Consider the following 14647-nt stretch of genomic DNA (forward strand, 5'->3'; position numbering starts at 1 on the left):
TATCTATTAATTGGAGGAAAGATATGGCATAATAACTAGTAGGGATGAATGCATGAAGTGAGGGGTTTTTTGAGGTTGAGGGAGTCCTGAGTGAGTTTGTAGGCAGTAGGGAAGCAGCCAGTAGACCAGGAGAGATTAAAGATAAGTGAGAGAATGGGAATAATAGAAGGGACAGTCTGCTGGTGAAGATAGCATGGAATAACATTACCTATGCATGTAGAAAGGTTTTCCTTGGCAAGGAGAAGGGCCATGTCTTCTTGTAAGACAAGGGTGCAGAAGAAGTAATGGCAGAAGACATCTGGGAGATACAAGATGAGGAAGAAGGGAGAAGAGGAAGCTTACAGGTGAATGGCCTCATTTTTCAGTAAAATATGAGATAAGTTTGTCTACTGAGAGGGTGGGAGAGGGGAGCCATGGAACTTTGGATGGGGGTGGAAAAGTTTTGGAAGAGCCTCCATAATGGATTCAGCGTGAGGTTGTTTGTGATTTTCTCCAGCTTTGTCCAGCAGCACATGAAAAAGAATGAATGCTGAGGGCAGTGGTAATGTTTAAGGCTGAAGCTTTGGCAGGCAAGATCCGCAATAGGATAAGGGGACACAGGACTTAAGAGAAGAGGACAGGGTAGAGTTGAATTGGTTCATCAGTAGGCCAAGATGAGGAAGAAGGAAGAGTGTAGGAGTGATGGCCTGGGAAAGAACTAAGAATGGGAGGGATTGGAGGTCATGGTGAGGACAAGAACAGAATTTGTGGTTGCAAGGCAGAGAAAGAGGTAGGATGACAATAGATTGTGTTCAGAAAAGAGAATTTCAGAGTTCATGAAGTAGAGTTTAATTTAAACTCAGTTTATGCTGAGTTTTAAATAAACCTTCCTGTTAATAACACTGTTCCTAATTCTTTCCTCTGTAGCAGCAAAGAAAATATCCAATTCCTCTTCCAAACGTTTAAAAACAATGCTTATATTCCCAGGTTTCTTTTTACCAGATTAATTATCCTTTCCATCCTTCCAGTTCTATAGTTTCTCTCCCAGCGTCTTTTGATTCTCTGCACATAGTAGGTGCTTAATAAGTGTTTGAATTGAATTGAATTCTTTTGGACATTATATTTCCATTTGTGTATTTTAAGATTAGATTCCAATTCAAGAGTTCCAAGTACAGGCTTGGCAACAGACAGTCCAAGCACCAGCCTAATTAAGTTTGAAGAAGTTCATCACCAGCTAGCTATAGGGCTTAGGTTCTTAACCTGGAAAATGAGGTGGGTTTTTTTTTTGATAGCTATATTTCAATATAATTTCTTTCTTTGGGGAAAAAAGGAAGCTATGGCAGTGGTCCAGATGAGATGAAGGCCTGAACTAGAGTCATAAAAGTAGAAATGGAAAGGGAGGAATTGATTTGAGAAACATTGTGGAGGTAGATTTGACAGGACGTGACAAATGATTAGATGTTAGGGTAAGGGAGAAGAAGGAAGCAAAGATGACTGGAGTTTGGGTCTTCTGTGACTTGGGAAAATTAACAGAAATATAGATGTCAGAAGGAGGATGTGCTTTACTTTTCATATAGTAGGCTATTGTTTATGAGTTAAGTTGAATTATTTCCATTTTTAGCAGATCAGTAAATTGAGTATACAATTAGAAAGACTAGAAAAAGAACAAATTAAAAATCTCCAACTAAACACCAAATTGGAAATCCTAAAAATTAAAAGTGAGATTAATAAAATTGAATGTAAGAAAAATGTTGAATTAATAAATAAAACTAGAAGTTGGTTTTATTAAAAAAAAACAATAAAATAGGTAAACCATTGGATAATATGATTAAAAAAGGAGAGAAGACCACTAATGAAGATGGAATCAAAGCAATTATTATGAGTTATTTTGCCTAATTATATGCCAATAAATTTAACAATTTAAACAGAATAGAAGAATACTTACAAAAATATAACTGCCTAGGTTAACAAAAGAGGAAATAGAATATCTAGATAAACCTGTTTTAGAAAAAGAAATTGAACAGTCCATAAATGAGCTACCTAAGAAAAAAGCATCAGGACCAGATGGATTTACAAGTGAGTTCTACCAAACATTTAAAGATTAACAAATATGGTGCTAATATTTAAACCAGGGAGAGGAAAAACCAGAGAAAGAAAATTATAGACCAATTTTATTAATGAATAGGGATGTAAAAATCCTAAATAAAATACTAGCTAGGAGACTACAACAATATAACACAAAGATTATACATGGTGATCAAGTGGGATTTATGGTTTAACATTAGAAAAACTATCAGCGTAAGTGACCATTTAACAAAAATCGTATGATTATGTCAAAAGATTAGAAAAACAGCTTTTGACCAGATACAACTCTCATTCCTATTAAAAACACTTGAAAACATATGTATAAATGGATTTTTCCTTAAAATGATAAGAAGCATCTACCTAAAACCATCAGTAAGCATTATTTGCAAACTAGAAGTCTTCCCAATCAGGAGTGAAACAAAGATGCCCATTATCACCAATATTTTTCAATATTTTATTAAAAATGCAAGCAATAGCAATAAGAGAAAAAGAGAAATTGAAGGAATCCAAATGGACATGAGATAATAAAACTATGTCTTTTTGCAGATGATATGATGATATACTTGGAAAATCCTAGAGATTCAATTAAAAAGTTAGTTGAAACGATAATTTTAGCAAAGTAGCAGGATAGAAAATAAACCATCAACCTTTCTGTATATCACCAACAAAACCGTGCAAGAAGAGATAGAACTATCTCTTAAGATACCCCATTTAAAATAACTAAAAATAGTATAAAATACCTGGGAGTATACCTGCCAAGACAAAGCCAGGAACTACATGTACATAATTATAAAACACTTTTTATACAAATAAAATCAGATTTAAATAATTTGAGAAATATTAATTGTTCATGGGTGGGTAGAGCCTATATAATTTTTAAAAAAAATCACAATTCTGCCTAAACTAAAATTTTTGAGACAGAGAGAGGTAAGGGAGGCTGGTCTCCTCAGAGTAGTCGGTGAGGTTATACCCAAAGTGAGAGGAGCATGAGTAGGCTCTTAAGGAGAGTTGGGGACAGGTTTGGAATAACTACTGTGGAGAAGATGATATGGATAAAACAAGTATTTGGTATCAGAAGTTATTAACATGAATTTGTAACGGCCCCAGCAAGGTTTATGAACTTTGTACAACACCACTTGGGAGAATGAGAGGAGAAAGAACAAAGTTTTGGATTGGCAAGGTAAGGATGGTGGTAGAGCAAGGTGTCAAAGACAGGATTGTGAGGTGATAAGGAGTGTATCATTGACATTATTTAACTACGGAGCTGCTGTTGAATAGGAAGCTAAGTGAAGCCAGAACAGGGGTGATTCTGATAATAGGGCAATGTTGAGGGACTGGAGAGGCATGGGGGAGATGGGAGACCAAGATCAGTAGATGTGGTTAGAGAGGAGATTTGGAGACCTCAAGATGTCAGAGGTAAAGAAATGATGAGACTGAAGGTACCTCCGTTGCTGGTGAGTAGCTGAAGTGGAATGGGGATGTTGGCCAAAAAATTGTGGAGTTTGCGTGAGAAGGGGGACCAACGCATATGTCAGAGTCACTGAGGATGATGGCAGAAGGTGAAGGAAAAGAGCAGGCCAGGGCTATGGGAAGACAGCTGTTGTTCTCAGTTAAATATTGCAGAAGATCTAATGCAGAAGTTACTTCTTTCTCTTAGCAGTCTTTCAGATTGTGATATTGTTCTATTATTTCAGGGAGCAATGGCTGCTACGTACTCTGCACTGAATCACAAGACCTTTCAGCCCGTCTTAGAGCCTGTTGGTGCTTCGAGTTTAGCTCAACGGAGGAGCATGAAAAAGCTAACATCCACAGACTTGTAAGATTGCCAAACTGGAGGAAGGGAAAATTGGAGGAATGGCTCTCTTCTCTCTACCTAATCAATGATCGAAGGCATACATATAGTTTTCTGCCACACTACTTGAAAATTCTGTATAAGTCCTTTTTTTAGAAAAAAATTTTTAAAAACCACCACAGGTCCACAAAATTCATACGATGTTGTTTCGCAGCAGTGTCTGTGCGTTTAAGTTAAACACTAGGGTATGTTGAAACCCTAAAGATTTATTCCTGCAAACTGACTTCTTAGAAGTTTGTTCCAGCTGTGGATGTGTTACTATGGTTTCTCTGGTTTCGTAAAAAATGGTTTGGAGTGATCATTTCCAGTGACCAGGTCGCACATAAAGAAGTATAATGCCAAGCAGTATCAGTATTTTTTTTTTAATGTTGAGCCCTGCTAGAAAACCTTTTTTGGTTTGTGTCATTTTAAACAAGTATAGAAACTTGTCATTTTCCATGATCAGTGGGCTCTATTTAACTTGCTGTAGCTGCCAAAGTATAGACTTGGCAATTTGGTGCCAGCACAAACTGCATTAGTGCTAGTGTGAGAACTCGCAGCATACCTGGTGCAAAGGCCTTGACACAAGGATCGGCTAAGACAAGGCATGCAGTTTAGATGTGCATGTTATCCAGCAAAGTCAAGTCAGTGAGTGACTTCATCTAAATATAAGGGTATCCATCAGACTTCTGTTAAATTTAAATTTAATTGGGGCTTTCTAGGAAAACCAGAGACACCTGCGCCACCCCCCCCCCCCCCGAGTCTATCATCAGTGGTGTAATATATTAAATAGAATTCAACCTTTGAGAATATGAATCTAATGTTGGCACTGACTTGGTTATCTGTCACTCTTTCAGCTTAACCAGTCAGAGTCGATCATTACCTGCCCCCTTTACACATGAATTACACTGCTGTTTTTCTGACTGCCTTGTGCAGTATGCCATGGTAATCTCCCCTGAAATGTATGGTAATCTAACTGACATTTTAGTGTAGTACTTGTGCACTTAGCACATGTGATATAGTGTGCATTTCAGTAAACTTTAGAAAATATTATGTAATAGTTTAAATTCATTAGGGTGAATAGCATTTTAAATAAGAAATAACATTAATGGTCAACACCTAAATTTGAGCACATTTTAAAATCAGACTTCATCAAAAAGCCAAACTGGTCTGAGATCATTGAATTTATGATTCAGAACCACTTCTGTAATAGGTATTGTTTTCTCTAAATACTGGAAAAATAACTAAATGAAACATTTTCAGGTGATGCCATAATTACTATTACTACTGGCAGAAGGTGAATGTAAACTGGAGGATATTCAGATTTTGCTTTGTGAATATCTGTGAACTACTTGTGTGTGCTAGGAGTACTGTTTGCTGTGTGTGTTAATTTTATTCAGTTGAGAGCAGGAAATTTATTTCTGCGTGCAGAAATATGCCATTTAGGTTGGGAGATATGGAGGTTTGATATTTAATAAAAGAAAACATTCTTTTCATTATATAAATGATATATACCCAGTACACCAAGATCTGTTTCTTGGGTGTGATGTGTGAAAGTTTGTATCTCATATTTTGAACTGTCTATTTGAAATACTTGAAAGACATTAAAGAGCATCTAATGCCACATGGAATACATCATTTAGAAATAGTGATACTGGTGTCTTATCTGGTGGCTATTCCTGTCCCACTTTGGCTTTTTCTTCTCTTGTTTTGTTTTGTGACTGGAAGTGCTCACACGTGACAACAGTCTGTTCATCTCTTCCAACTTATTACCCACCTTGTCATCATCTTACTTGTCCTGTTAGGTCCTTGTCCTTTTCAAAGTTGATAACAAAAGTTCAAAAGCATAGTTTGGGTATTGGATTTTCAGAACTTTTAAAGATCTGTTTTCATATATATTTCTCTAGTAATAAAATTTGGGGAAGTAAAATTGGGAAAGGAGATGGAAATGATCGTAAAACTTGCCAGTTTTCCATAGACATTCTTTTTGTTTAAAAAGAAAAAGGAAAAAAATGTGATTTTCTGAAATTTTATTTCACATCCAGAAGGACCATGTCATACAATCCCACTATTTTTAAGGTACACACTCAGTTTTAGACAAAAGGATTCTCTGCTATGATTCTTCCAGTTGATGCTTTGTAAAGGACATGAAGATAACCTGATGGATGTGCATTCTCTGCTGGTTAGATTACCAAAACTTTCCTTGTAAATTCAGACATGCTAGCCTAGCAGTATGAACTCTGAAATAAGATTTCACTTAAAGGGGCAGCTAGGTGGTGCAATGGACAGAGCACCAGCCCTGGAGTCAGGAGGTCCTGAGTTCAAATGTGACCTCAGACACATAACACTCGCTGTGTGACCCTGGGCAAATCACTTAATCCCAATTGCCTCACCCAAAAAACAAACAAACAAAAAAAAAAAAGATTTCATTTAAAACAGGACTCATTTTGTAGAAGGAAAGCCAAGTAGGAATATCATCTATTCATTTCCAGAAATATGAATTGAAAGAAGGCATTTGAGTGGCAAGGGTTTGACAGGACATGGTTTTTCTGTTGAACTAATCTTCACTTTCTACAAAATTCACTGTGTTCCTCTTGCGATATCTTTGATGTATTCACCTTTTTGTGGGATTTTTCTTCAAGTTAACAAAAATAGGAGTTCTTAGCAGTATTTAATGACGGCTTAGTTTTGCATGACTGGAGTGTGGGAGGGGAGATAGAGAGTAAACATTTAATTTATCTTTCTCAAACCGAGAAGACCAGTTTTGCTCAAAACAACTATCTTTAAGTCCTAAAGCACATCTTACCATGAGAAAACTCAGGAAAACATTTAAAGTTAAATTGTATGTAAGTCTAGTGCTGGTGGTAGTCATTTTGTGAGGGGGAGAAATGACAACTTCTATCCTTCCATGAAGATTAAGCTTCAGCCTATTTTGTTAGACCCAGGAATGCTTATGCATTGAATTCCTATACTTTATTATGGTTGGTATCAAAACAGTAAAACATTTTCCATAGTAAAAATATAGATTTGATAGCAGCTTTTTTCCAGTGAGCTCATAGAGCTTTCACATGTACAAGTATTCCCCAGCCTAGGAACAGGTTGTTTTCCAAAAGTTCATTTGTAAGGTAGTTGAAGATTCAAGTGCATTTTCCATCAACACAGTGTTCTCTAGATGGTGGTTAGATGCCCAGGCTAGCTCTCAAAAGCCTCTTTGACCTTCAATGTAGGTGGACTACAGCACTAGTCTTGAGTTCTACATTCTGGGAGTAGAGGCCATGTGACAGAGTGAGAAGGCAAAAGCAAAGAGTCCTTCCTTCTCCCCTCCCCTGCCCCTGCACCTCCCCTCTACAGCCCAGGCCAAAATTTTAAAATTGCAAAGATTATCTTTGTCATCCATTTCCCTGTCTGTACTTGTCAACCACCTCTGAGCGCTTCTCTGCTGGTGTTCTCATGTGGCCCAAAGTTTTCCCTAGGGATATCCCTACCTCGGCTTACGTTACCCCCAAAAAGGGTTCCACGATGCAAAATTTTCTGCCTCCTATCCCGTCAGTCAAAATTACTGATCTTTGTGCAGCAAGTATTGGGAGGAATGCAGTCTTATTGAATAAATTCACATTAATGTGTGAGTGACTAACCCTCACAAAGGAATTTGCATTTTGCAATGATAAAGGCTTATTGGATCACTTAACTCTCAAGTGAAAATGAAAATGAGGGGTTGCCCCACAGGGAAGGCCCAGCCCTACCTGAGAGTGTGTCCCTCAGTCAGCTGCCCTACGATGCTTTTGCTTTTCTCAGTTTCATCCCTTCTTCTACTTTGGAACCTATGGATTATTTGAAAGCTTTCTGTGATTGGAGAAATACAAGTTGAAGATATCTTGTGTTCTAATTCCTTACAATGCTTCCTGCCAAATTGTCCTTATTTTACAAATAGGCCTGAGAAGTTATGACACAGTGGATCCGGAAGTGTTTTTTAAACTTTAGTGTTCTAAGTGTGGGCTCTCATTTTATTATTTTCTCAAGTGTAGTGCCCTGTCCACTAAGCTAGTCTTTGGGACATAGAGGTCCTGTTATGATAGTACTTTTTCAGTAAGGTTGCAAGCAATACTAAACCTAGGTGGACCAACTACCATTTAAAAATGCATCCTAAATTTCAGTCGATTCGTGCATTTGTGGAATAATTCTCTATATATGCATATATATTTATGATTTTATATATATATATTATATATAATTAAATGTCACATTTAATTACATATTATATATATACATATGTGTGTATGTGTCGTGGTGCTTGCCATCTCATACAGGAGAATGTTAACCCACACCCTACTTTTGAGGATGCACTGTTTCTGGTTTAGTGTTACTGTATTTTATTAAAGTACATTATGTAATTAAAACATAAAGTGATGATGTTTGACAACATCCTATGACACTGATCACCTGAATTCCACTGGGTTACTAATTCCCATGGATATTAAAGAAGTAGTGTTTCCTGAATGTAGATACTGACACTTCAACTTCATATCATAAGATTCCCAAGAGTTGCAACAAAACTCAATTAAAGACAAAAACACAATCCTCCAAAATTTAAGTTTGCTTACATCATATATGCAAGATGTCACCTTCTAGCTTACTGGAGAGAAAGCAGTTTTTTAGCTAAATGCTTATAAATATTTATGTAATGCCCTATTTAGGATTATGTACTAAGCTCACCAACCCCGAGAGACAGACACATATGCAAACAAACACACACAAGGCTTATTTTGGTGACTAGGTTTCTTCTAGTTGTCTAATTACATGAACTAATTCACTATTCGAAGACATTTATTAAGTAGCTAATTGTGTGATGCCATACTAGTAGGCATTGTACTACCTGCTAATGTGTATTAACATCTTAAAATCAAGTATTTGTCATATACTATGGCCTTTCAGATGTAATTGCCTCTTTCTACCCTCTATGTTAGTGTTACTTAGATTGTGTTCCGAATATTTGAATTTCTTTTCTCAAGTCATCCTTCCCGAGTTACTGTGTGCTTTAAAAAAAAAAAAAGTTGAACGAAAGTGTAAATTTCATGCATTGTGTGACATCTAATTGTTTTTAAACCTCAGGAATTCACCCAAGTTCAGCAAATCGTTATTGAGCGCCTAAAATTGATGAAAACAGTTCTCCACAGAAACAGATTTTAAGGATGTTACATGCATTATCTTTACCCTTCTATTAAATGTGTTCATGCTGACCTTTCCAAAACAAAAATGACTTTTCAGCTAAACCCCCAGAGTACAAAAGTTTAAGGAGAATGTGTTCTTTGCCAGAGGAGCATTCTGTTATCTGTGAGTTCAGTAGGCTCTCTAACCACATTAGTTATGTGAGGATCTCTATGTTGCTTTGTTGACATTTCTCAAGCACTTTGGCATTTTTGCACTGATGCTCTGATTCGACTAGGTATTGTACTGGCATGTTCGTACTGCAATTCTCAATACAGAAAAGGGCATTACGTGGAAGTTGTATGCAATTTAATGTACATGCTATGGTACTTAAAAACTGCTATGGAATAAAAGGTCCCCAGTGTTTAGATATTGTAGTTCTTATTTCCTTCTATAAATATATGATGGAGTTTATATCATATTTATTTTGCTTAATTTTTAAATGTTTTCTTTAAAACACTGTACATGTTGACATTCAAGTTTGCATTGTACTACATTCTTCTCCTTGTAAGGCTGACTCCAGTAGTACATTCTACAGTTTGTGTTTCCTTGTGCAGTGCTGCTGATAAACAGCTCTCACTTTGAATCTACAACATGCCAAAGACAACATAGAAATTGTATTTATTTTTGTTCTTGTTGAAACTCTGTGATCAACAATTATGGAGATACCATGTTCAATAACTGGCATTCTCTGGGTACTAGAATAAAAAGGCTGCAACTTTATAATACCTTATAATTGACCACACTTGATCATTTATGGGTGTATGGGTATAAAACTTTGAGACTGCTGTTTTTATTAACCTTGTACTGCTCATTGTATGGTTCATCTACCTTTACTCTGTGTTCAAAATCCACTTGTGAAAGTGTTTCAGAATATATCTATTTACTCTCATTTTTTAAGGTCTTTCTACTCTAAGATCATTCCAGTGGTTTCTTTTTATTTGTAAAGCGAGAAAACTCAAATTACTGAGTTTTGAGCATGAGAGCCTATAAAAATGTTTAGGAGTCAGATGGGGGGGGTGGGGTGTATTGATGTGACGTCATGTTGCCGGGCTGGTAATTACTAATTAAGATAATGTGGAGGCATTGGTTCATATTCTTTAAAGCTTTGAATCAAGTAGCCTTAGAGAAATTGAGCCTTCCTTGGAGGCTAAGTTAATAGTGAAGAATTTGCATTGCGTTCGCTAGGAATCTTGGAATTCTCGGCTTCATTGGATCTGTGATCTCAGTGTGAGTACTCTCTACAGTGGGGCGGAACACCACCTGTGTTGGCCTTCTTATCCCGTACAGTTCTTCATGCCTTCCCATAAATCCTCTGTGAAGGATATGCCCAGTGTGCTGCGGGCCTTCCTCTGCATCCTTGAGTAGTCTGTGGGCATCAGTGCAATACTCAGACTGTTCATAACTTATTCCTGATTTGACACCTTTTTGATTGTGCATTTTCTGGATGATGGATTTTATGGCCCTTGTGTGTGTGAGTCATTGTTGGTAATGTGCTGTAGCCTACTCACAGCCACCATATCTTCTCCATTGCCCTTTGGATGACCCATAATTTTAATTCTTTGGAGATTGTGGTGCCCTATGATCTGCAGTTGTATATAAAGAATCCCTAGAGAATGAAGAAGGTCCTCTATAGCATTCCTTCCCCTACACACCCAACCTTTCCAAAAAAATTAAAACACCAAAAAAATCAGTAACAGATGTTTGTGGTTACATACACCACTTATGCTTCTCTCAACTCAGTTCAAGGTAAACAGCTGTCTCTGGAAAAAGTTGGAAGGTCTGCCATGTTTATTTGGTTTTTCCCCCGTCACAGAGAAAGGCTTTCCATCTTTCTCCTTCACTCTCTCCTTGCTATCAAAAGGACCAAAAGCAGTCAATTATGAGAAGGTAACAATTTAAATAAAATGCCCAATTACATCATGTTTACCTAAATTCGTCTCCCTATTTTCACTCTGAAATGGATACAGTTTGGCCTTTTGCTTTGTTTGGATCCCATTCATATATCTCTATGCCTATCCATCACTTTTTGGGTCCTCAACCTCTAGCCCCAGCCCTGCTTCTTTTTCCTCTTTCAAAGTACTCACCTTCCCTCTTTAGTGACGCTTATGGTTGCTCTCCCAGTGGCCTGCCTTAGCTCCCCTCTGTGGTAGCAGAAATAGTACCACCCTGCACACACACCCTCATGTGCAGAAGTGGGTCTATTTCTCTTTGCTCCCCTTACAGATTCTATTAGCCAAGGTACTTGTGGGACACATAAGCTGCCACTGGTGAGCGGAGCAAGGTTCGGGGTAAGCAGTAATTATATTGGGAATTTTTTATTTCTTTTCCCTCACAAAAAAGAAGTGGGGAGAGAATGCATGAAAATTTGCCCATCTACCCCCACACTCAGTGTCCCCATGAAGATTGCAGGGGGTTGACTAAGGTGGGGTGACCACTGCCCTGGGACATTCTTGTTCTGATTTCCTGCCAGTGAAGAATTTAGAACAATCGATGGACTGATCTTTTAGGAGATCCCCTTCATACATCTTTATGCTGTAAAGTTCCTAAAATTCTTCCTGAATTCTAGAGTGGCAATGGCAACTTTGCAAACCATAAGAGAAACCCACTTGGCAAACCACTGAAGTAGCTTACACTGATGCTGGGACAAAAGCAGTCTCAGAGGCTTCAGGAGTCCCAGGAAATTGTTTTTCTGCACATTGAATTGACCTACACCCCCAGCCATGGGTGGCCACTGTGTTCCTTCAGCTCTAAGATCGTTTTAATTAGCAACAGCAGCAGGTTTGACTCATTTCCCATTCTATTAGGAAATCAATCCAGGCAGTGGGGAGGGAAAGGACTGTGAGGCCTGTAGTTCCAGCGTGGCTTTAACCACCATAGCTTCCTCAGGAGGAATAATGAAGATGATACCTTAGAACCATAGAGAGATTTATGGTTTGGCCAATGGAGGTGATGCTGGGGGAAGGGGGGTGGAGCTGGTTTCCTCTTATTTTACAGAGAAGGAATCTAAGGCTCAAGGAGATATGGGGACTTGCTGGAGGTCTCTCTCCCCGTCAATTAGGACCAGGATCAGAGCCTGTGCTTCCAGACTCTTCCTGATGAAAAGAAACCAGAGTCAAAGGCCTTGCCTTAAAGGATGGGTTACCACAAATACCTGTGGTTTAAGAGAGGGCAGGAAGTTGCAGCCAGAATATTCCCTTGCCCCCTGCCCCCCCCCAAACATGGCCAGCTGCAGGTGTCTGCCAAGCAGTGGTCTGTGGTTTGTAAGTTTGCCCCATCATTCCTAAGCTAGTGTACATGACTTTTTTTTCTTCTGGACTGCTCACCAATACCCCATGGCAGACTCAGCCATGTTATGCCTGCCTTCTTAGCTGGGAAGATGACTAGAAATGAAGAAGCAAAAACAGGAGCCAAGTCATTTTTCATCCATGTAGCTCAGGGCCTTGCATTAGTAAATTTGTCCCTAAGTGAATTCAATTAATTAAAGCTGCCCCAAAATGGGTGTCAGTTATCCCCAGTCACAGATGTACCTGAGGCATCTGTTTCAAATGAAAGATAATGGGGTTTTGGGGGGCCTTCCTGAGAGGTGCCTTTGGTATCCTGTCTCCCTTTCATTCCCACCACCCCAACCCTGTCCTGCTGCTGCCAAGGCACATTTCAGCAGGGACTGAGCAGAGAGACGGCTCTGTAGGGCTAGCAGTTGGGTGACAGAACCAACTACCATTAGGATAGGGTGTGGTGTCAGAGAGGGTCAGACTAGCAAGGATTGATGGATGAGAGGCAGGGCCTCCAGGCTCATGCTATCAGATACAGCTAGGTGAGATTTAGGCTGTGGGAGTCTTGGATCAGCAAGCTTCTGCTGGGTCAAGTATGCCACCTGGCAGTGATCTGAAGGAACTGTTGCTTTTCAGGGATTACTTTATTTGAGTAAACACAGCCTAGTCTAGTGGCAAAGGCACTCGGTTTATACTTAGAGCCTAGGTGGGGTTCACATCCCTGCCCTATCCCTTACTAACCATGTGACCCTGAGCAAATTACTTAACTTCTTTAAGCCTCAGTTTTTTTCATCTGTAAAATATGAATAATAATAATAGCAATACCAACTTGACAGGCTTGTCGTGATGATAAAACAATAGCTAAACAATAGTAGTAGTAGATGTGTGTTCCTGCGGCAAGTTGCGTAGCTTCTTATATAATTGGTTTACTAGTCTTTAAAGCAGAGGTGCTAATACTTGCATTACCTACTGCATATAGCTGTTCTAAGAAAGTACTTTGTCAGCCTCTAAGTAGCATGGAAATATGATCTATCATTAACCACCATACCACACTGCCTCTCAGTAGTAATGAGTGGTGCCATGCTTAAAGGCAAGACCTAGGCTTGAATGCCACCACTGATGCATTTTAGCAATTTTAGCAGTGTAACCATGGGCAAGTCACTTAACTTCTGTCTCAAGCACTCTAAACTAAGATGGTAGGTCACAGATCGGCATCAGTGGGAAAGTTTCCACACTGGGAGTTCCCTATGTTGACAATATCATAAAGAAAAGATTAGTCTTAATAAAAGCTTTGACACTTAGTAGCTGACTAGTCTTGAGCAAGTTTCTTAGCCTCACAAAATCATACCACATCTAAGTTGAGAGGGGCCTCAATGATTTAGTCCAACCCATAGCTGAATAAGCAGAGGTCATCCAACTTTTGCTTGAAGACCTCCAGGAAAGTCGGCCCTTCCACTTTTGGATAGCTCAGAGTTAAGGTTTTCCCGGCATCAAGCCTATATCTGCCTCTTGGAAACTTCTTTCCACTGCTCCTGGTTTTACCTTCTGAGGCCAAATAGAATAAATCAAATCCTTCTTTCACATGACAGTCCTTCATATACTGAAGACAGCTCTCACGTCCCTCCTCGGTCTTCTCTTTGTACTAAACATGCCCGGTTCCTCCAGCCAGTCTTCCTATGCCATGATAATGTCTAGATCACTCTCCTGATCGCTGCAGTCTATTAATGTTCTTAGCTGAAATGTGGTACCCTTAACTGAACATGATACTCCAAATGCTATCTGACCAGGGCAGAGCACAGTGAAACTCCTGCTCTTGTTTCTAGAAAGGATGTCTCTATACGTGGACTGAGCTCACTTCAGAGTTTTGCCTACCATATCACACTATTGACTTCTGTTAAGAGACAGTGTGGTATAATGAATAGAGAGCCAGCCCCAGAGGTAAGAAGATATATTCAGTATAAGGATGTGACTCTGGGCAAGTCACTTAACCTTTTAGTGCCCCAGGAATTCTCTAAAAAGTTGCAAAGTAGGTGCAAAGGGAGTTACCTTACTGTGTTTGGTATGCTAATGAGATATAAAACCAAAACAGAATATATATATATATATATATATATATATATATATATATATATAAGAGAGAGAGAGAGAGAGAGAGAGAGAGAGAGAGAGAGAGAGAGAGAGAGAGAGAATATATACCTTACTTTCAGTTCTCTCATACTGAAGACAGTTAGGTGGCACAATGGATAAGGTACTGGACCTGAGTTCAAATTCA

At 38.7% G+C, this 14647-nt stretch overlaps 1 protein-coding gene across 2 annotated transcripts in view; it reads left to right on the top strand.

Annotated features, from left to right (window-relative positions):
• The window catches only part of RPS6KA6 (ribosomal protein S6 kinase A6), a 109806-nt gene extending 99970 nt beyond the window's left edge, over positions 1-9836 (top strand). For both annotated transcript variants that reach the window (XM_020964555.2, XM_020964557.2), the window contains exon 22: positions 3759-9836. In XM_020964555.2, the coding sequence (XP_020820214.2) occupies positions 3759-3884 (126 nt within the window). In that variant the 3' untranslated portion in view covers positions 3885-9836. The remainder of the gene's footprint in view (positions 1-3758) is intronic.
• The last annotated feature ends 4811 nt before the right edge of the window (positions 9837-14647 follow it).

This window comes from Phascolarctos cinereus, unplaced genomic scaffold (assembly GCF_003287225.1).
Source record: "Phascolarctos cinereus isolate Bilbo 61053 unplaced genomic scaffold, phaCin_HiC Scaffold_8;HRSCAF=390, whole genome shotgun sequence".
Lineage (NCBI taxonomy): Eukaryota > Metazoa > Chordata > Mammalia > Diprotodontia > Phascolarctidae > Phascolarctos > Phascolarctos cinereus.